General features: G+C 38.2%; 1 protein-coding gene across 13 annotated transcripts in view; it reads left to right on the top strand.

Annotated features, from left to right (window-relative positions):
• The window catches only part of CDC42SE2 (CDC42 small effector 2), a 103615-nt gene extending 81218 nt beyond the window's left edge, over positions 1-22397 (top strand). For 6 of the 13 annotated variants that reach the window (XM_070517482.1, XM_070517479.1, XM_070517480.1 and 3 more), the window contains 3 exons: positions 14700-14801; positions 19098-19218; positions 19797-22397. In XM_070517482.1, the coding sequence (XP_070373583.1) occupies positions 14700-14801; positions 19098-19199 (204 nt within the window). In that variant the 3' untranslated portion in view covers positions 19200-19218; positions 19797-22397. Of the gene's footprint in view, positions 1-8265; positions 8421-14699; positions 14802-19097; positions 19219-19708 lie in introns of those variants that run through there. The other 7 variants (XM_070517478.1, XM_070517473.1, XM_070517475.1 and 4 more) reach the window with 3 other exon arrangements.
• The last annotated feature ends 1039 nt before the right edge of the window (positions 22398-23436 follow it).

The raw sequence follows: 23436 nt of genomic DNA, 5'->3' as shown, positions 1-23436 counted from the left end.
ATGATGTAGGAGTAGACTCTTCTCACTGCGCACCCCCCCCAGTTTTATTGAGATATAATTGACATATCATGTATTAGTTTAAGGTGTACACATAATGGTTTGATATATGTATATATGGCAAAATGATTGCCACAATAAGATTAGTTAACATCCATCATGTCACATTAGTTACAATTTTATTTTTCTTGTATGAGAACTTTTGAGATCTATTCTCTTAGCACCATTCATGTATACAATACTGTGTTAACTATAGTCGCCATACTGTACATTACATCCCCAGAACTTATTTATCTTACAACTGGAAGTTTGTACCTTTTAACCACTCACTCGTTTCCCATACCTGCTGCCTCTGGCAACCAACAGTCTGTTCTCTGTTTCTGTGAGTTCAGTTTTTTTTAGATTCCACATATAAGTGAGATCATACTGTATTTGTCTTTTTCTGTCTAATTTCTTTCACTTAGCATAATACTCTCCAGGGTCATCCATGTTGTCACAAATGGCAGGATTTCCTTCCCTTTTTTTATGGCTGAATAATATTCCATTGTGTGTGTATCTTTATCTGTATCACATTTTCGTTATCTATTCATCCATCGATAGACACTTAGGTTGCTTCCATGTCTTGGCTATGCAAATATGCTTCAGTGAACATGAGGGTGCATATCTCTTTGAGACAGCGATTTCGGTTATTTCAGATATATACCCAGAAGTGGAATTGTTGCATCATATGGTAGTTCTATTTTTAATTTTTTGAGGAACCTTCATTATTGTTTTTCATAGCAACTGCACAAATTTACATTCCCACCAGCAATGTACAAGGGTTCCCTTTTCCCCACATCCTTGCCAACATTTGCTCTCTCTGGTCTTTTTGATGATAGGCATTCTAAAAGGTGTGAGATGCTATCTCATTGTGGATTTGATTTGCATTTCCCTGATGATTAGTGATGTTGAGCACCTTTTCATGGACCTGTTGATCATCCATATGTCATCTTTGAAAAAATGTTCAGTTTCTCTGCCCATTTTTTAATCAGGTTCTTTTTTTTGCTATTGATATTTATGAGTTCTTTATATATTTTGTATATTAGCCTCTTATCAGTGCTATGATTTGCAAATATTTTCTCCCATTCCATAGGTTGCCTTTTCATTTTGTTGATAGTTTCCTTTGCTGTGCAAAAGTTTTTCAGTTTCATGGTCTCACTTGTTTATTTTTGCTTTTGTTGCGTTTGCTTTGGGTGTGAAATGTAAATGAAAACACTGCCAAGGCTGATGTCAAGGAGCTTATCCTCTATGTTTTCTTCTAGGAGTTTTATGGTTTCAGATCTTATGATGAAGTCTTTAATCCATTTTGAGTTGATTTTTGTTTATAGTATAAGATAGGGGTCCAGTTTCATTCTTTTACATGTGGCTGTTCGGTTTTCCCAGCACCATTTATTGAAGAGACTTTCTTTTCTCCATTGTGTGTTTTTGGCTCCTTTGTCCAAAATTAGCTATCTGTTGATGTGTGGGTTTATTTCTGGGCTCTCAATTCTATTCCATTGATCTGTGTGTCTGTTTTTGTGTCAGTACCATGCTGTTTTGATTACTATAGCTTTGTAATATAGTGTGAAATCAGGAAGTGTGATGCCTCCAGCTCTGTTATTCTTTCTCGTGATTGCTTTGGCATACATCACATACAGTTTTTTGGTGGTCTGTAGTGTTTTCTGTATATGGTATTATGTCATCTGTAAATGGAGACAGTTGTACTTATTCCTTTTCAATTTGATGCCTTTTATTTCTTTTTCTTGCCTAACTGCTCTGGCTACGACTTCTGGTACTATATTGAATAAAAGTGGCAAGAGTGAGCATCCTTGTCTTCTATTGGGTCTTAGAGAAAAAGTGATCAGCTTTTCACCATTGAATATGATATTAGCTGTGGGCTTGTCATATATGGCCCTTATTATATTGAAGTACATTTCCTCTATGCCCAATTTGTTGGGAGTTTTGATAAAAGTCAACATCTATTTATAATAAAGTGTTTTTTTCTGCATCTGAGATATTTTATTAACATGATATACCACATTTTGTAATTTGCAGATGTTGAACCATCCTTCTATCTCTGGAATAAATCCCACTTGATCATGGTATATGATCCTTTTAATGTGCTATTGAATTCAATTTCCTAATATTTTGTTGAGAATTTTTGAATCTATGTTCATCAGGGTTATTGGCCTGTAATTTTTTTCTTGTTCTTGTCTGGTTTTGGTATCAGGTAATTCTGGTCTTGTAAAATGAGTTTGGAAGTGTTCTCTCCTCTTAGACTTTTTGGAAGAATTTGAGAAGGGTTGGTGTTACTTCTTTTGTAAATGTTTGGTAGAATTCACCAGGGAAACCATCTGGTCCTGGACTTTTCATTGTTGGGAGATTTTTGATTACTGATTCAATCTCCTCACAGAATGTGTTTTCTGCTGCTGTTGGATGGAATGTTCTGTAAAAGTCTAAGTCCACCTGATCTAGCATGTCATTTAAGTCCAGTGTTTCCTTATTGATTTTCTGCGTGGATGAGCTATCCATTGTTGAAAGTGGACTATTGAAGTCCCCTAATATTACTGTATGGTTGTCTAGTTCTGCCTTCAGGTATGTTAATAAATGCTTTATATATTTAGGTGCTCCCTTGTTGGGTGCATAAATATTTACAAATGTTATATCCTCTTGTTAGATTGACTCCTTTATCATTATATAATGCCATTCTTTGTCACTTATTACAGTCTTTGTCTTAAAGTCTAATTTGTCTCATATAAGTATAGCTACCCCTGCTTTCTTTTGGTTTTTGTTTGCATGGAATATCTGTTTTCATCCCTTCACTTTCAGTCTGTGTATATCCTTAAAATTGAAGTGAGTCTCTTGTAGGCAGCACCTAATTGGGTCTTTTTTTTTTTAAGATCCATTCAGATACTATGTGTTTTGATTGGAGAATTTAGTCTATTTGCATTTAAACTCATTATTGATAGGTATGGACTTACTATTTCCATATTTGTTAATTGTTTTATGGCTGTTTTGTAATTCCTTTGATCCTTTCTTCTGTTTGTCTCTTCCTTTGTGATTTGACAGTTTTCTGTAGTAGCAGGCTTAGATTCCTTTCTTTTTATCTTTTGTTTATCTGTTACAAGTTTTTGCTTCTTGGTTACCATGAGGCTTATATAAAACATCTTATATTTATAACAGTCTATTTTAAGTTGGTGACAACTTAAGTTTGAACACATACTGAAGTTCTATACTTTTACTCTCCTCCTAATGTTTTATGTTTTGTTTTGCTGAGGAAGATTAGCCCTGAGCTAACATCTGTTGCCAATCTTCCTCTTTTTTTGCTTGAGGAATGTTAGCCCTGTGCTAACATCTGTGCCAGTCTTCCTCCACTTTATGTGTAGGTCGCCACCACAGCATGGCTGACAAGTGGTGTAGGTCCGTGCCCAGGCTCCAAACCCACAAATCTGGGCTGCTGAAGTGGAATGTGCCACACTTAACCACTTTGCCATGGGGCTGGCCCCACATTTTATGTTTTGATGTCACAGCTTACATCTTTTTACCTTGTGTATCCATTAACAAATTACTGTAGTTATAGTTATTTTTACTACTTTTGTCTGTTAACTTTCATACTAGATTTATAAATCTATTGATTTAGTCACCACCCTTACAATATTAGAGTATTCTGAATATTTACCTTTACTAGTGAGACATATGTTCATATGTGTTCCTGTTACTAATTAGTGTCCATGCATTTCAGCTTGAATGACTCTCTTTAACATTATTGTACTGCCAGCATAGTCAGTTTTTGCTTATCTGGAAGACTCTTTATCTCTTCCAATTCTGAAGGACACTTTGCTGGGTAGAGTATTCTTGGTTGGCAGTTTTTTTTCTTTCAGCATCTAGAATAAATATATCATACCACTCTCTTCTGGCCTGCAATGTTTCTGCTGATTGTCTTATGGGAGAGATTCCCCTTGTACGTAACAAGTTGTTTTTCTCTTGCTGCTTTTAAGATTCTTTTCTTGTCTTTAACTTTTGACAATTTAATTATAATGTCTTTTGGTGTGGGCCTCGTTGCATTCATCTTATTTGGAGCCCTCTGGGCTTCCTTGATTTGGACATCTGTTACTTTCATCAGTGTTGGGAAATTTTCAGTCACTATTTCTTCAAATAAGCTTTCTGTACTGGCCTGTCTTCTCCTTCTGGGACCTCTTTAATGTGAATGTTGGTCCATCTGATGTTGTCCCATAAGTCCCTTAAGATATCTTCAGTCTTTTTCATTCATTTTTTTTTTTTTTCCTCTGGATAAATTCCACTGCCCTCTCCTCAAGTTTGCTGATCCTTTCTTCCACTTGAGCTAGGCTTTTGTTGAACCCCTCTGTGGAACTTTTCAGTTTACTTATTGTATTCTTCAGCTCTATGATTTCTGTTTGGTAATTTCTTATATTTTCTATCTCTTTCTTGAAATTCTCACTTTTTTCATGTATTTCCCCCCGACCTCAGTGAGCATCTTTATGACCATTGTTTCAAACTTTTTATCAGGTAAATCACTTATCTCCATTTCATTAAGGTCTGTTTCTGGAGTTGTATCTTGTTCTTTTGTTTGGAACATATTCCTGTTTCTTCATTTTCCTTAACTCTTTGTTTTGGTTTCTGTGCCTTATATAAAGGAGCCACCTCTCCCAGTCTCAACGGACTGGTCTCGTGTAGGAGTTGAACCTTATTATTCAGCCTGGCCCACGTTCTTGGTAGTCTTTCAAACCTTGTTATTGTTCACACTGTGTTTTGTTAATGGTTCCTAGTCTGTGAGGGTATGCTAAGAGCTGTCAGTGTCCCAAACAGGAGGGTCTCAGTCAGCATCTAGATGCAGGCTGATTGGAAGCCATATGCTCAGGCAGCAGCTTAAAGTATGCAAATAGGCCTCTTCTGGGGAAATACTGGGAGATGTGTGTTTCTGTCTGCTTCTTCTTTGCTGAGCCCTGAGAAGATAGAAGTGTTTCTTTGTTTGCTACAGTGAAATAAGCCCTTCTTTTTGATAAAAACTATTGATTAAAAAAACATTGGTGGCTTGGTTGTTGTAGAGTTGTTCATTTTTAATGAGAAAAAAATACTCAACCTAATGGCTATCCAAATAATGAAAAAAGACACAAATAATTGTAAAATTTTATTCAGGGAGTACAGTTGAGAGGTGACCAAATGGGAATATAAGGTAGGGACTTGAGCAAAGGTCAAGAGATAGCAAGTGAGAGTTTGCCAGAGGCTCTCAGATTTGAAGGGAATATTAAAACATACTGCTATTCAAGGTAGTAGCAAATGAGTTCCTGTATTTAAAGTGCTTAGAAGTGTGCCTGGCGTGTAGTAAGACTCTTAAGTATTACCCATTACTTTTTAAATACTCAGTTGTAAATCTTTAGAGCCAGTGTTTCTAAACCATTGAGCCATCAGTATCACTTGGCGTGCTGTTAGATATGCAGATTCCCCACCCTTCCCCTAAACCTGCTGGATCTTAAACTCTGCAAGTAGAGCTGGCAGCATGTGTTGTAACAAACAGTCCAGGGATTCTGGTGTATCCTAAAGTTTGAGAACCACTGCTTTCCAGGTTCCACCCAGTATAAAACCAAAACAGTGATGACAGTGAATTACTCTGTGGGACGCAGCATTATTGTGAAATAGAGAAAATAAAACCATTAGAGAAGTAATTTTGGGGGCAGAAATATAAACTATACTAGAATCGGCATTACATTTTTTTATAATAGGTCCTTGAGAAGTATTTGGTCATAACGTTGCATAAGACAGTAGTATTTAGAGAACTGAGCTGACATTGTTTCTTTTAAAGCCTTTTATTCATTCAGCAGCCATTTATTGTCTGATGTATCAGGCACAGCTGTGGTCACAGAAGAACTTTTAGTAGAGTGGGAAAATCAGACTCTAAGTAGATAAATCATAACATGGTATTTTAAGTGCTATAATTGAAATAGGAGCCTTGTGCTCTGAATGCTAAGACCAAGGAATACCCAGCGGCCTCAACTTAGGTTATGTTTGAGCTGTGTCTTAAGGAATGAATAGGGAATTGCCAAGTGGGAAGAGGTTTGCAGTAAGAGCATTTCATGTAGTTTGTTGACATTATTACCATGAAAGGTATTGTTTTCATTTTTTGTGTAAGTGAAGACCCAGTAGGAAAGTCCTTTTCCTTTACTACCAAAAATGTCGAATCCATTTTTATGTTATTATTGTGTTTGTTAGCCTTTTTTTTTTCCTGTCATATGAACTGGATGGATAATAGGAGGCGACTCGAAGGCAACTCATGTACTCTAGGCATCAATGTCAGTGGCATCATAGAAAAAATTGCTGTTTGTTTAAGAAATGCCTGGTGCCTGGTTACACTGTCAATATTTCAAACAATTAACTTAGCTTATTTCAGAGGCTCCCAAACTTTCTGTTTTTGGTGCCCTTAACACTTTAGTAATTTTTTTCATGGCACCCCTGGGCCAAAAGAAATACTTTGCAGATTTATTTAATAACTAGTTTGGTGCAGACAACTTAGTAAATATTTATGTCCTAACAACTTGGTTGCCATTTAAAAAAATAATACACATAAACTGAAAGAAAAAATAAATTCTTATTTCATTCTTAAATAACCACAATTACTTATGGGATGTGTGTGCCTACTAAGCATTACCCAGCTCCTTACCCAGCTTCTCAAGCTGTAGAATCAGAATGAAAACCACCACCTGCTTTTCCAGTTCCATATTGACTTTTGTACAATGCTTGGGCTTTTTTCATAACAACCACTGAAAACTCTGCTTCACAAAGATATGTCATTGAAAAGAGTGTATGCTCTAATGTTGAAATTTTGAAATTTCTCTCAAGTTAGTAGTTCACACAGTATCATACCTATATTGACTATCAGTGTGTTTCCTTCAAATTGAAAATATCCTGTGGGGCCCCTGGATGTTTGCTGGGTGTTCAACATAATCTGGGAATCATACGTTTATTTGATATAATCCACAGGTGGGGGGATTAAGTTTTATGACTCAGCTGACTTTCTCCAGGTCACAAAGTCAAGTCAGGAGCATCTCTTTCTTTTTCAACCTTTTATTTACTTTTAATACTTTTATTTACTTTTACTTTTTTTACTTTATTTACTTTTATTTACTTAGGCCATATTGATATAACTGATTACTATCTTACAGCCTGAAAGTACCAGCTGTTTTTCACTGCCCCAGATGGTAGGCACTTTCATTGTTAATTTGTTCTCTGTGTCCCTTTCTAGAAGTACTTCAGGCTGTTCCACCCTGCGCTCTTAACCTTAGGCCTCCTGTTACCCTGTGGGCCTTAATTTGCTCCTCAGTGGCATGTGTTTACACACTAATCTGCCCAGAGACCAGTCTTAGAGGAGGTTTTAACTTTTAAGTGACTAAGTAATTAGTTTCTCTAGAAGCTGTACTTGATCAATAGTCTGGAAATATGAGAGAGACAAAGTATTTATATTGCTACAAAAATGTGTTTGAAAATTAATCCTTAAAAACTATGAATGTAACATTTATACATTCATAAATTCATTCATTCCAAAAAAAGTTTGTTGATGAATTGCTAGGTACCATGTATGGTGCTGGCCCTTGTGGATTCACATTTTATATGCCCTCTGTATATAGGAGCACATCTACCATCCAGTGGACAGTTTGAACTTGGTGTGAGATGTAAATTTTACTTTGGTAGAGGTGAACACAAGGCACTCTGAGAGCACAGAGGAGGAGCACCTCACCCAGACTAGAGGGTATGAAGGAATAAGGCCTGAGTTAGTCAAATTAAGGAGCTGTAGGAGAGATCCTTCTGGATAGAGGGCAGAGGAGTGAGAGGGAACATAGCATATTTAGGGAACTTCAAGTAGCAGATGAAAGCTTAGAATGTGAGGAAGGGAATAGTGTAAGATGAGTTTGGAGAGGGAAACAGGACTTCATGTGCTGTAGAGTTTCGAATTTATCCTGAAAGTTTTGGAAAGCCATTAGGGATTTTAAACAGATGAATGACATAATCAGTCATTCATTTGTACTTTATGAAGGTATATGTGGATACAAGGGGAAGAATATTGGGAGGAGAAAGAACGTTGTAAAACTGGAAGCAAGTAAGTTAGTGATCTAGGTAAAAGGAGACAGGGACTTGATATAAGGCTGTAGCAGTGACAGGGATGGAAAGAGTAAAAGGGAACAATTCCTAGGATGTGATGCTGATCGGACGTGATAATATGAGGAAGGAGGAGGAGCGAGGGACAGCCTTCAAATCTAGCTTGAAACACTGGTAGAAATGTTTACCCAGAGAGGAAATGAAGAGGAGGAATGGATTACAGAAAGAAGATTGTGTGTTCAGTTTTGGACATAGGAAATTTGAAAATCCTCTTGACCTTCACATGGAGCTGTCCGGTAAGCAGTGGAATGTATAGTCTTAATCCCAGAAAAGAGAAAATAGCCTGACTTAGTTATCAGCATAGAGTTAATGAGATGAAGACATGGGAGAGGGAAGAAAAGGGACCTAGGATATCCTGGAGAACACCAGCTTCTGCAAGATAAACAAAAGCAGACAGATAGAAGTAGTGGCCAGAGAGATTGGTGGGAAACCAGAGAAGAGGGATCTGTTGGAAGAATAATCTTGGAATAATCTTTCTCTGAATTTTACATTCCAGGTTTTTAAAATAAACATTTGCCTAGTAATTTTTAAATTTCATAACAGTTGCTTGGTGGACATTATCATTCTAACCACGGCATCCATTCCTCCTCTCCTGTGTTGTATAGAAGCCATACAGTTTGAGCAGTGGACCCTCATACTCCTGGTGATCCCTGAGGCTCTGTGCCAGTCATGGAGTCTGCGCTCCTTTAGCTGTGATTGGCTTGGCTAAGACAGACATTCTGTGAGTGAAAGGGGTTGGTTCAAGACAGGGCGTAGAACTCACAGAATTCCCCTATGCCAGGGGAAGTTGTGTGGAAACCTCAGGGGAAATGTGCCTTGTTTCTGATAAAGAGGTATTCCTCTGTATGTCGTTCTACACAGATGCAAGGCCTGGACTTGCTGCATCTGTGTTGCTCCCAGCCTGAGACTAAAACTGACATGAGGAGGGCGGAGGGCGGAGCTGAGAACAGTGTAGAGAAGTGGTATGGAGACTCTGAAGACAGTGAACACCTTGCCTTATTGTTTAAGTCATTTTTGCCGTTTTATTTTCAAAGAAGAAACATTGTGATGTGAAGATATGAATGATGTATATGAATAGCAGTGTTAAACTAAATAGATGTTGTAGCTAGCCGTATGTTATGTGGTAGCTCTGCAGTAAATTTTTTTAAAACTTACATCTTTTAGTAGTTTTGGGAGGAAGACGGGAAGTGGGTAGGGAATGAATTTAGAATTGTAAGGCATCAGGAAGAATGAGGACAAGATTAAGTTCTGATGGAAATCAGACATGAAATTAAATGTTTATTCCTACCTGTGCCACACCATTTTTATTAGTCCATGATACAGAATTTTTTATGTAAAGTTGTATGAGTAGGAGGAAACTAAAGGAATTTACAAGTCTTTTTTAAAACTTCTTATTGGGAAAATTATCAAATATACACAAAAATAGGGGGAAGAGAAACCCAGCCACCCAACCACACACATAGTTGTCGATGGGGGGGGCCATCTTGTTTCACATGTAACACCTCCCCCTCCAGTTGGAGAATTTAATGCAAATTCTGGATATGACAATTCATCCAAAAATATTTCAGTATGGATCTCTAAGATTTAAACAGCTCTAATGAGGCATAATTGACACACAATAAATGGGAAGAGACATTTCCCCTAATCCCCTCCACCCTAACACAGCTATTCGCTTTTGCATACCTCTAGTCCTTGACCTTATGCAGAATAATAGTTAATATTTTAAGGATGGCAGGAATTATTCAGATGGTCGACAGTCTTCATAAAGTTCCCTGTGAAGAATAGAGTATGTTTCCAGGAAAAACGGTGACTCTGCTACTGACAACAGTTAATACGTATCAGAGCCGAGTGCACCATTTCCTGTTTTTCTTTGCAGAGGCCCAACTCTGGAATTCCCCTTGTTTGCCCATGATTTAAATCTTGTCTGTATCTTTTATTCTTAATTCAGCACACCAAAAAAGTGTGCTATTCTTTAAATATCCACAGTGTGCCTGAAAAATATCGTGTTTTTGTATTTTAAAATATTTAATTATACTTAGAATCTAGATTTTGATTCATTAACAGTGTTAGGAGTCTAAAGAACACCTCGGCCTCTGTCTGGATTCATCCCTCCTACCTTCTCTGGAAGCTTATGTTGGTAATCCTTTATTTTTCTATACTTTCAGTCTCTCCTCTTTTACTGGATCTTTCTCATCTTCAAGGGAAATTTGCAGTCCTCATTTCTTCTGCCTTCAGCTACAGCTCTTTCTTCTCCTTGTCCAGAAGGCCAGACTTCTCCAGTTGTCTGTTTGATGGCTCAATTTCTCCACCTCCTGGACACCCCTCAGTCCCCTCTGCTGCCTTCCAGCCTCACTCCGCTGACACAGCACTCACTGAGGTGCTCGCTCCATGTTGCTGAAACCAGTGAACATATTTCTCTCTAACTGACATCTCACCAGCTTTCAGCTATATTGCCTAATTCTTCTTGACACTTTCAAGAAGACACACCTGCTTTTCCTCCTCACTTTCAGGCTGCTGCTGGCCTCTTTTGATGGCTTATTTCCCTCCCATCCCCAAACTTATTTCAAGTTCCTCCCTGCAGCTTTCTTCCTAGGAAGTCTCATTAACTCCTACAGCATTTTTATGACTCTCTATTTGTTATCTCTAGTTTACCCTCTTTTGATTGCTGTATCCATGTATCCAACTTGCCATTTTGATAACTTCACCTGGATGTCTCACAGACACCTCAGATTCAGTGTGTTTTAAACTGGATTTTTCGTCTTCCCCTAAAGCCTGGTCCTCTTTCAGTATTATCTAACCCGGGGAATTGTGCATTCTTCTCAGATAGGAAATCTTTGCATCTTTCTTAATTTCTTCCTCTCCCTCAATTCTCAAATCCAGTCAACAACCAAATTCTGTTGTTTTTACCCACTGAACACCTCTTGATTATACCCACTTCTTTTCATTTCTGCTATTAGTTGAATCCAGGTAATCTCTTTTCACCATCATTACTATAAGAGCTTCTCCTTTGGCCCCCTCCATCCTGCCTTCCACCTGTACGTGTCATGGAGTAGCCTTTTAAAACCAATTTGGTCATGTCATTCCCCTGCTTTAAAAGCTGTGTCCCTGTAGCCTTTCATGAAGGAACGACTGAAAGCTTCCACTTTTATACCCTAAAATCAAGGTGAGATTAGGTGGCATGAAGAAACCTTCCAGTACTAAAGAGAAAGTTCACCTCCCCAACTCAGTGAAATTCAAATTGAAAAGGATTCACTATTTTCAGATTTTTAAATTAGTTACCTAACATAGTCATTATGGTAGAGGTAAGTTGAAGTCTTCCTGTCCTTTGCTTTTCAGTGTGAGAGTAGTCTCTTTTGAACCAGTTTAGTTATCCTTCTTTGCACATTCTCCCTTGGTATTCAGAATATTATTTATCAGTGTATATTAATATCCCTCTTTCAGAAGTGTATGAGTTCACAAGCATATCCATTAATTGGTTCTTTCAAGTTGCATTTCTGGGTGAGATTAGTGGTGGCCTGAGTGCACCATGGTAACTCTTCTCTGCCACCATCTTCCTGCAGTAATTCGACTGTTAGAATAAATCACTTAACCGGGAGATGCGGGCCAAGTGTAGCCGTCTGCTAAGCCCCAAACACATCCTTCCGGAGGAAATGATGCAGATTCAGAACTGTTAGAAGTTGCTTCTGTGTGCTCACAGGGCAAGGGATGATCAAGACTCCCAGTGACCTAGAAGTGTGGATCTTATTCTCTGAAATATGCCAGTCCCTTGCCTGCTTGAAAGGGCCCTTTGGCTGAGCCAAGTGGCACACTCAGCACATCAGGCGCTGTTGTCCCTGTGAGTTAGGTGCACAGGGCCTTGGGAAAAGTCTGCAGTCCTGCAGATACAATTATCCTATGGAACCTAACTGGTAGCCTTTTTCTTCAACTGGAGACTTCCCTTTTATGCTCATATCTGAAGTGTGCCAAGAAACTAGAAGCCTCCCTCTCTACTTGTCAGTCAAGGGGCTTACTGGGGAAGAAACTCCAACAATTTGTCCTGCCCAGGTGTTGAGAAAATTCACATCCTCTGATGGTGAAGATAATTTGGGTGTGCCTGGCAAACAAATAGCTTCCTAACAGTGCAAATTTAATGGAAATGTAACACTATTTACCAAGAAGAAAAAAGGCGTACAACTACCATTAGCATCTTCTTTCCCTACCTTAATCTTAGAAAAGAGAAGGTAGCATTACATCTTAAGGCTCATTTAGGGACTTATGCTGTATCATCCCAGATGAGAAGAGTTTGAAGGGAAGTGTGTTGAAAGGGGTGTGTGGAAATAGACAAACTGAGAGTCTGGGGAACAGGATGGAAGAGATGAGCACATTGCTAGCATGGCATCCTGGGTCAAAGGAGGGCTGTGGGTATCAAGTTAGGGGCAGGGAGTGTGTATGAGGCACCTTTAGGGCACCTGAATTAGCCTGTGCAAAAAAAAAAAAAAAATAGCAGGAAATCCGTGCACTGTGCTACAGAATAGAAAAATTGAAGAACAAAGACAAAGGATCTAGACCCTCCCTTGGTTTCCTGACACCATTTTAACCTAGAATTTTTCTATAATCCTATGGAGCAGGGCCCCACAACATGGGTTGAATTTCTTATCAACCCTTCTAAAAGGGGCTTGAAGTAACTAAATTTGGAGAAGTAAAGGAATGAGAGTATTTTGCTCCCTCGTTTATAGACTCTAATTCATATAGTCAAACATCTTAAGAGGAAAAGATAAGAAGCTATAATACAAATTCTCAAAGAGATTAAAAAATATTGCAGTGATGAGATCTCATAACAAAGAGCTTCTGAAGAAATAGCTATAATTGAAAAATGAAATTATGAATGTACCATTGAAAAAATGACTGGTCTGGAACTGGGGTCACCAAACTACTGCTTGTAGGCCAGATCTAGCCTGCCACCTGTTTTTGTAAGTAAATATGTACTGGAACACAGCCACACTCATTTGTTTATGCATTGTCTGTAGCTGCTGTCATACTACAATGACAGACATACTACATTCTACTATGACAGAGACTGTACGGCTTGCATGCTTAAAATCTTTACTATCTGGCCTATAAAAAAAATTTGTTGATTCCTGAAGGGGATCAAGTGGAATTATTTTCCACTGCAGCAAAACTATAAAGAGAAATAAAAATAATGGATGAAAATATAAGGAACTTGGAAGATAACACACGCTCTCTCTCACATGCAAACACTCATTCAAATGTCCACATAACAGGAGCTCTGGGAATAGCAAAAAGGAACCCAAGGAGCGATATCAAAGAAATAATAGAAGAAAACTTTTCTAAGATATAGTAAAACCTGTGTTCAGATCTAGAGTGACCAACCGTATGCCATACGGAACACTGGAAGGAAAAACCAACAAACTTAGAGATAGCCCAGTGTCTCTGTTGAACTCTGAGGATGAACATAAATATTTCAGAGGAAAAACATCAGGCTTCTTTTGGGATTCTAATCTGTAGCAATAAAAGCTAGAGGACAGTAAAAGAATGTATACTGGCTTTTAACATTAATGCCTTAATCTCTGGAAAAATCTCAGATGACCAGTGAAACAGCAGCAGGGTAGGAAATATCTCTAATGAGGTGGATGGGCATATTGGTGGGGCAAGGACTCCAGCTGGTAGCTAAGTTACTGGGAAGTAGGGTCCTGCACTTGTAAGAAGTGTTTGCCAAAAATTAGGAGTCAGTAAACCCCAGCCTAGTGGACTGAGGTTGGATAGGGTTTTGTTCCAGCTGGAACAGATCAGAAAACAGTGAATGAACTAGGACCAAATCTTCCCCATACAGAGCAGCTGACAGGTTGATTGCAGCATGGAAGGGTAGTTGGGTATAATCAAAGTAATAACCATCAAAATACAATCCTTTTGTTAATGTTAAAAGTCATAATGTTGGGCCAGCCCTGGTGGCCTAGTGGTTAAGTTTGGTGTGCTCTGCTTTGGTGGCCCAGGTTCAGTTCCCAGGTATGTGGACCTACACTGCTCTGTTAGTGGCCATGTTGTGCTGGTGGCTCACATACTAAAAAATAGAAGAAGATTGGCAGGATGTCAGGTCAGGCTGAATCTTCCTCGGGGAAAAAAAAAGTCATAATGTTGTACTCAAATCACACTGTATTCTTTGCTGACAATAATACTGACTGATGATAAGTTTACATTTGTCTCATTTTTTAAAAAAAGAATATAACTTAAATGGTTATTATACTAATGTGTCTGACCAAAACCAGACCAAATAATCTATTTCACGTTCTAAATAATAACCTAATATTTTGCTTTACCGATCATTTTTTTTGTACATATATTTCTATTGGGGACTTCATCATAAGAAGTAATAGTGGTAGTCCAAGATTTAGGTATTTTTGTGTCCTGGGCAAATTCATTAAATTGTTAAACAAAGCTACTCATAGTATATAAATCCATCAGAATAAGTTTTTCGTTAACAAGATCATGTTCTCTATACATTGTTCTCCATGTTTTAGAAAAGGCGCCGGCGGATTGACCGAAGTATGATTGGAGAGCCAACCAACTTTGTACATACTGCTCACGTGGGATCCGGAGATCTGTTCAGCGGAATGAATTCAGTAAGTATATTGGTGGGGCATGCAGATGGGGCCTTGGGGCATAGACGCATGTAACCTGTGTGACATGTATGGACGTTCTTAATGATTACACCATGCTGAATGAATTTGTAGACATCGAAGATAAATATATAATGTGAGTATAGAAGAGAGAAGAAAATGAACAATTAAAACTTAATCTCTCATCTAATTTGCCAAGTTATGCATTGGTCTCTGTTTCTTGTACTAAACTCTTCATAGCTACCTTTCTCCTGAATACAAACTTGTAACCTTTAAAGGACTTGAGTTCAGAATGGAAGTTAATATCCCATTGATTCTCATGCAGTGTAATGGAAGCACCACCAAATGAGGGTTTTTCTCAGGGCTCTGCCTCACTTTTGCCCTGAAGCAAGCCACTAAGTATCCAGAGCCTCTTTCCCTCACATGTAAAGCAAGGTGTGCATCTAGATGATCCTTAAAGTGTGTAGAACCAGAAAGTCGATAAGGCTTCTAAAACACAAAATCATGACCCGTTATATGCTCACTCACTCATCAGCATCAAGGCCTTAGCAGAGAACAGAGACTTTAAACTAGCTGGATGGGTATCCTGGATACAGCAAACAAGTTTGTCACTTCAGTTACTAGGTAAGCAAAGGAATGACATTTGTAGCTTCCTGGAAAGGAAATATCGTGTTTGTTTTAAATCTGTAGGAAAAGTACTTTGTTTCACTCAGTGCTTTTGTGGAAATGTAAGAAGTGTCAGGTTGCTGTCAAAGTATAATGCAGCAGCTTTGTTTCCTGGATGAGTGTGGAATGAAAAGACCAAAGGGGACCCTATGACTTTTGTTAATATGGTTATTATTATATAGAGAGAGACAATGAATGCTTTCAAATGTGTTATATATGATGAATTTTAATTTCTTTCTCATCAACAAATGTCTTCTTCCCCAGTTCAGGTTTTTAAAACATCTGACTATATAGGACAATTTAAATTTTTAGTTCATGATATTTAAATTTTTAAATCTTGTTTATGCACATTTCAGAATTTCCTTTAAGATTCCTGTCTGGCATTTTGTCTCTGTGAAAAGCCTGTCCTTGGTGGAGGTGACTGTTGCTTGCCATCGTTTTAGGCAGAACTTAAGCACTGTTCCTTGCAGGGCTCCCACGGCCGCCTCTTCAGCTGAGATGCGGGATCGAGACGGGCCCTCAGCTGCTGTGGAGGTTCTGCCCTGCAGGCTCCAGGCAGCCTCTTTGCTCCCTGCAGCAGGATTTTTATGAAGTGTTTTAGCTCTTCAGAACCAGTGTGTCTCCCAAAGGCCTTTGTAGTCATTGCCTGTGTTAGTTTTTTGTCTCCACAGTGATATGCACTCCCTGATTCGGTGAGAGACTTCTGTTCTCCTGTGCAATAACAGTGCAAATGAGACAAAACCATAAATATGTTCTCTCTCCAAAGAAATAGTTTCTTTTAAGTTTCTCTATCCTAAGAACTGAGCAGCTCGTATTAGGAACATGGCTTGATGTGTATGAAACAGCCGTGCCACACTGGCTGCTGAAGACTCAAGTGACTTATAGTTTGTTTTTTCCCCTAAATATACTGTTCTTCCCAGGACTGCCTTTCATACTAACTTCTTTCTAGAAAAGGTTTCTGTGACTCTTTTAATAATATAGCCCTGTTGTGTTAAAATATTATATATCCACAATTACAGTAATACATTCAGTCTTAACACTGAAGGGTTTCTTATTAGAAAATTCAGATCCTTCAGTTTGGAATTGAAGGATTGACTTTTGGAGGAAAAACAGGTTGTTTTTTTTTTTTTTTTTAAGAAGCTGCATAGCATTATAAATGCACCACGTAAAAATATAAAGATGTTGTTGTTTTTTAAATAGACCTAAAAATAGCTGTAAAAGCTAACATGTCATGTTAGGTAGGAAATTATGTGGTACCAGGGTGAAATCAAGTTTGTGCCACAAAACATGATATTACCAGAAAGGAGCAGAAAATGAATTTGAACTGATTGGAAAATGAGTTTGAACTGGCTGTAGCCTCCTCAGACTGAGCAAGTTTACTTAAAATAAATACTGACATAACTCAGAGATATTGTGCATTTGGTTCCAGACCACTGCAGTAAAGTGAGTATCACAATAAAACTAGTCACAAGAATTTTTTGGTTTCCCAGTGCATATAAAAGTTATGTTCAGGTGCCAATCTTTAAAAAAAAAGTTATGTTTACACTATACTGTAGTCTGATAGCATTATGTCTTTAAAAGAAAAAAGTGCATACCTTAATTAAAAAATACTTTATTGCTAAAAAATGTTAACCATCATCTGAGCCTTCAGTGAGTCGTAGTCTTTTTGCTGGGGGATGGTTATGTAAAAAAACGCAGTATCTGCAAAGCACAATAAAACATGTTGCGCCTGCAGGCCTGTAGATTTCAGTTTCTTTTTCATAGACTCTTACCTAAAATAGTCATTTGAGTAATGTGAACAGATATTACAGTAACACTTTACAGTCATGTGTCACTTAATGCTGGGGATGTGTTCTGAGAAATGTGTCGTTAGGTGATTCTGTTGTTGTGTGCACATCATGGGGTGTACTTCCATGAACTTCGGTGGTGTAGCCCAGTACACACCTAGGCTACATGGTGCTCATCTTATGGGACCACTGTTGTCTGCGGTCCATCATTGACAGAAACGCCATTAGGTGGGGCATGACTGTATGTGATATTGTTAGAGTAAGATGTTCCACAAAAGTAAATTTTTCAGTTAATGGGTAAAAAGGTACCCATTTACGAGTGACAGTTTTTGTTTTTTTGTTTTTCGGTGAGGAACATTGGCCCTGAGCTAACATCTGTTGCTGATCTTCCTCTTTTTGCTTCAGAAAGATGGTTGTTGAGCTCACATCTGTGCCAATCCTCCTCTATTTTGTATGTGGGACCCCACCACAGCATGGCTTGATGAGCGGTGTGTAAGTCCATACTGGGGATCCATAACCGTGAACCCCTGGCTGCCAGAGTGGAATGCATGAACTTAACCACTACACCACCAGGCCAGCCCCATAAAATGTACCCATTTAAGAGCCAACTACATTTACTCACCTAAACCCTTTGGATCTAAATAAGCTATGCATTTTATATTTTGCTTTTCTGTTCTCTTAGAATATATTTAAACCTGCCTTACTCCAAAAACAAAGTAGGCAAGTGTTATTATATTGACTCAGGATCACCAATGAAAAAAGCACCTTGTATGTCATGTTTTCTGTTGTATTAAGTGCTTAGTAAGTATTTGATAAGTAGATTAATTAATGGATGGTGCTCCCTTCCCCCGTGCTTCCCCCACCTCCGCCTCCTGAGACTGTGGAAATGTGAAGCGCCCTTTGAGCTGATTCCATTATGTCCGGACCTGCCTCCCAGTGCTGACTCTTCACTGTCAGCTCATCACTTCCAGAACCACCTTATTGCTCTCTTTTTCTAGCAGTCTAGCCTGATTATCTTATTCTCTGCTTCCAAACTGTTTCTAATTGATATGAACTAAGATTGGAATAATGATGATACATTAAGAACACTGCACAGTTTGCAAATAACTTTAGGTGCTTTTGTTTCAGCAAAGTTAGAAATTATCCCAGCATTTATATATCTCACAGTCTATCAGAAAGTAGCCCTGTGATGTGGTTAGGAGAGATTATCATGTTAACCGTTTTACAGAGAATAAGCCTGATGTTCAGAGAGGATAAATGGTTCACCTGGAGTTACAATATTAATAAATCTGGACTACAGTCTAAGTCTTTGGATTCTTAGGCTCTTTTTTATTTTATCAGATGATATTACAACTGTATCAAGTATGTAAATTTTACATGGACTTGAAAATTTTTTCTTTGGCTGGTCCAATTTCATTCATACTTATTTTGTTTCTGATTCTATTCTAAGTAATTGAGGTGATCATATGTGAGGTGTCTGTAAGTTAAGATACTTGAGGTTAAGGAACAGAAGGTTGAATTGATCTGTATACTTTTGACTGTTTTTGAAATGCTACCAGGTGCTTTGTGAATTACAAAACTCATTTTTAGTAATTGGGAACTAGAGAACGCAGTGGGGAGAGGGAGCTGTGGCAAAAAAAAAAAAAAAATGTTTCAATTACTAGCCTCACCATTTGCCCTTATAGTCAGAAATATTTTAAGTCTTTAAAAATTTACAGATTTTTTCCTATAAAAAATACCCTTCTGAGAACAGCAGCCCAGCTAAAATGTTGAGGCGAGAACGGCTTGGTTGCTTTGGCCCTGGTTCCTGACTTGTTCGGTTCTGTTCTGTTCTGTCGTGTTTCAGGTTAGCTCCATTCAGAACCAGATGCAGTCCAAGGGCGGCTACGGGGGCGGGATGTCTGCTGCCAACGTGCAGATGCAGCTTGTGGACACGAAGGCAGGATAGCCCCCGGGTCCCTTCTCTGGTGAGTACCTCAGAGCTGGGGCTTCATGGCCCTCCATCACCGACAGACAGCTGACAACATAGACAGACTTAAGTCTTGGGGTTACAAATATATATTTTGTTCTCTTTTTTAAAAAATTGTGAATTACTGGAAAAGGCACAATATTTAGTAGGCTGCTGAAGTGCCGATTCTACGTAGTTACTGCATATTTGGTTATTAGTTTTAGCTTGCTCTTTTCCATATGAAGACATTAAATGCTGTAAGACATCGGGTTGGGGAGGAGGCTTTGACTGAGATTCTGGTGACAAGACATTGCTTATGTGTCCTTTAGACAAGAGTGAGGCTATTATTTTGAGTACTGGTACTGCAGGGAGTCCAACTGTAGTGAAGGAACTGTATTTAACTCTGCCTTATTGACAGACTTTTCAAATTAAAAAGAAAAGACAACTTTTAAAAAGGATGAATCCTTAAAGTGTAAAAATAATTTGGATTTTTCTTTTGGTTTTTATAGGTCATTGTGAATTTCTGTGTTTTCTCTTTCCCCTATTCTTTCATTTTTGTTGTCGTGATTGCTTTTCTCTTCTTTTCAATTACAAAAGAGAAGTGTGACGGCGTCTTGTTCACCCCGTTGTGATTACTCCAGTGAGACATTTCTGTTCTGCTCCGAAGCAGCTATTGCCAGGCGACTCCTGCATTTTCCTCAGCTGGCGTGCATGCCTTTGGACTCATGGACAGAGTTCTTTGGATTGCGGCATAGTTTTCAATTTTTATCACTATGGATCTGATCTTAGCATGATCTTTTTGTGAATGCAGCACTATTATTTTTTCGTTTCTCCTTCCACCTCCAACCCTCTGCCTTATGATTTTCTTGGTAAGCAAGGACCTGCTATTGTGTTAATTTGTCACCGTTTATGTATATTTGGAAGGTATGAGACCCACAAGCACAATGATCATTTTTATTCATTTGAAACTTCAAGCAGAGTAGATATCTGCATGCTTTATGAAGTTGCTTCGTGTGGGAGCCCATGGGATGCAGGAGTGAGCGTTTCTTTGCTGCCGTGGGTTGACGATACTGCTGCTATTAGAGAAGGGTTAGCTGTGGCACCAAGTCACGTCAGTTCTACAGAAAGCTAACTGGTAGCTTATTTTAGAAGTATAACTTTTTCATCTATTACAATAAAAGAAAAGCTTGCATTCATAAGGCCTTCATTCTGTTGTAAATGTTCAGTATATTTATTTTGAGAGCAAGGACCTGTGATTATAAACAGGTATGGTATGTATCTGAGTGTTGCAGTGATATGCTTATCCAGTCTGATTCTGAGCATCATAGTAACTGTTTGTTTCTTTGTGTACTCATTATATTTTTACTTGTTTTTATTTTGTGTTTAACATTATGGTATCCAGTTGTTTCCAGTAACAGTTTGTTGAACTTCTGGCCTGTACTACTAACTGCAGACTCCAGAGTCCTTGGGCTGTCCATATATTTTGGGGCAATGGAAGTTGCCAAGAGCAACACACTGACCTGGCTGAATCGTTGCCAGGGAAAATAACCTGTATCGTGACTTTTTATGGTATTGATAAGAAACCTTTGCTCAGGTTCCAAAATATGTTTATTCTTCACAAACTGTGTGTATTTAAGATATTTCTATAAATGCTTCTCCTTCCCCTAAGGGTCTAGTGTTAAGCCAGTTAGTGGTCTGTATTCTCATGGAAAGGTTTCGATCTTATTTCCAATTCAGTCCTGTCTAACTATATTCGGTAGAATTAACATTTCATGTAGCAGATGGGGCTTAATTGAAAACTTACTTAGAGAACTATAAGAAATTAGGTAACTGAATAAAGAAATTTTCTCTTCTTTTACCCCTTTCCCCTGACCTTAGTCCCAGGTTCTTGTGAGAAAGGTAACTGAATAAATATTAGGTTTATGCGGGCAAAACATAAAAGCATTTCTCCCCCAATTCTTTTGAATTTAATTTCATTTACCCGGTAGGGTGGTGCACTAGATTGCTCAATCCTTGTATTTCTGCAATGTTGAGCCTTCCTGGGTGTCAATCCTGAACAGACACATAATCTGTCAAGGAGAAATATTTATGCTTAGTAATCAAAATAGGCAATAACTTCTACAATTTAATTCATCTAGTGTCATTAATTCACTGTGTGGATATTGGACTCTGGAATTTGCCTGAGTACATTGTCATTCTGCTCAGCCAGAGTCAGTGCTCCTCAAAAGACAGATTGGATTTTCTAGGCATTGTCAGCACTGATGCTCTTTAGTCTACTTCTATTTTGACTTTTAAAATTAGTACAAGTTTTATACTTGTCATATAACTCCTAGAACAATAGGTCCCTTTTCCCCAACTCATGATTTGATTTTATTCTTTTTTTCCAATCACCGTCTTTTCTGCTTCTACCAAGGACCAAATACTCCAGTGAGCCACTGGAGCATCTCTCCGTGGTAAGCCAAAGGCTGCCCTGTGCAGCCACCACTGACCTCACAGTAGCCACACTGTGTACACAGCACATGCCAAGGGAGGTGCCAAGAAATTCAAGAAATAAGAAAATTACAAAAATCCTAAGATAGTAACCTTGGACACACGTCTTTTAGGGAGGCTTGAAGATATTTGAGAGTGTGAAGCATTCATAAGTGGGACTCTAAATCTCGAGAGGTCATTTGTTCCCCATAGCAATGTATCTCATTTTAAAATTGAAGCTAATTAAATAAATAGGATTGACGGTTAATACTTTGTTGACATACATGCTGACCACTGTTAAGCAAGGGAAACTGAGTGAAGGTTTAAGTAAGGACATGGATTCTGTCTTCAGTGATAAAAGAGGTGCTTTCCCATGGTGCGGGCATGAAGTGGTGCCAATAACCATCGAGCGGAAATGTCAACTGTGGTGACTGGGTTTAGCATTTCCAATGCAGCATTATCAGTGGGCCTTTAAAGATACTTTGGGAGGATATTAGCTTTCACTTTTGTTATTAAATTATAGCAGTTTCATTATGGAGAGCAAGTTTGCCTTGATTTTGTTTAAAATGACGTCTGCTCAGCACCCAGAAGATAAATTGACATATTTTTATAATATAAGCATACTTTTTTTGTACATTGTGTTCATTCTTGAATAAAGTAAATTCAGTGTTGGCTTGTAGATATTAAAAAGAAAATATTGATTTTGATTCAATAAATGTTTTCTTTGAATCCTGGTTTGGTTTTTCCTTTCTTTTAGTTCATTTAGATTTTTCCCTTCACAGAATTATTTACCAGAATTCACTTAGAGCACCTTTTTAGCATTCTCATATTTTCAGTTATGACTACTATTATGCAAAAACAATTTATCGCTTTTCTCTTTAGAAATTTAAGTTCTTATCTTTTAATCTTTAACTTCACCTTCTTTAAAATTTACCAAATGCCTAGTGAGAGTGAACCTAAAGTGCCTGGAAATAGGACTTATTTTAAAAAATTTTATGTAAGATAGGAAGAAAGTTATTGAGCAAAGATAAAAAGTGGAAATGAGAGGGAGGGAGGTTTTTTTAAAAAAATATATTAATATCCTTTTTCTTTACATTTTTATTGCCTGTCAACCTCACAAGTGATTGATAGCTGATTTTTAACAAAGGTGTTAAATACGTCCTCAATTTTCCATACTGAGGCATTTTGTTCTCATGGTATATATAGGATTTAAATAAAATTAAGCATTCTTTTCCTCAGTTGTTATAGAGCCACATTTGAAGTGCTCAATAGCTTCATGTAGCTATCAGCTACCATAGTAGATAATTATAGGACATTTCCATCATCACAGAAAGTTCAGGCAATTTAGAGCTTCCCCCTAAAATAGTTTAGGATGCTGGTTCCCATTGGGGGTGATTGTGTTCCCCAGGTAACACTAGGCAATGTCTGGAGATATTTTGGTTGTCACAACTTGAGGAAGGGGTGCTCCTGACATCTGGTGGGGGTAGAAACCAGGGAGGCTGCTAAGTAGCGACAACACATAGGACAGCCCCCACAGCAAGGATTTATCCAGCCCCAAATGTCATAGTGCCACATTTGAGAAACCCTGGTTTAGGACAAAGAAGATCTATGTACTTACTTACAGGTACGTCCTGTGAGAGACTTCACTGCATTGGACCTTGTGCAGAGGTCAGTGAGGTTTGGCTGTATCATAATTGCCACACAATATTCTAGAATAGAAAAATCAATGAGAAAAGTGCTAGGGAAGCATATTTCAAAAAGTATTGAT

This window comes from Equus asinus, chromosome 9, assembly GCF_041296235.1.
Source record: "Equus asinus isolate D_3611 breed Donkey chromosome 9, EquAss-T2T_v2, whole genome shotgun sequence".
NCBI classification, from domain to species: Eukaryota; Metazoa; Chordata; class Mammalia; order Perissodactyla; family Equidae; genus Equus; species Equus asinus.
Note: the sequence above shows the minus strand (reverse complement) of the source record. Positions and strands in the feature narration are given on the sequence as shown.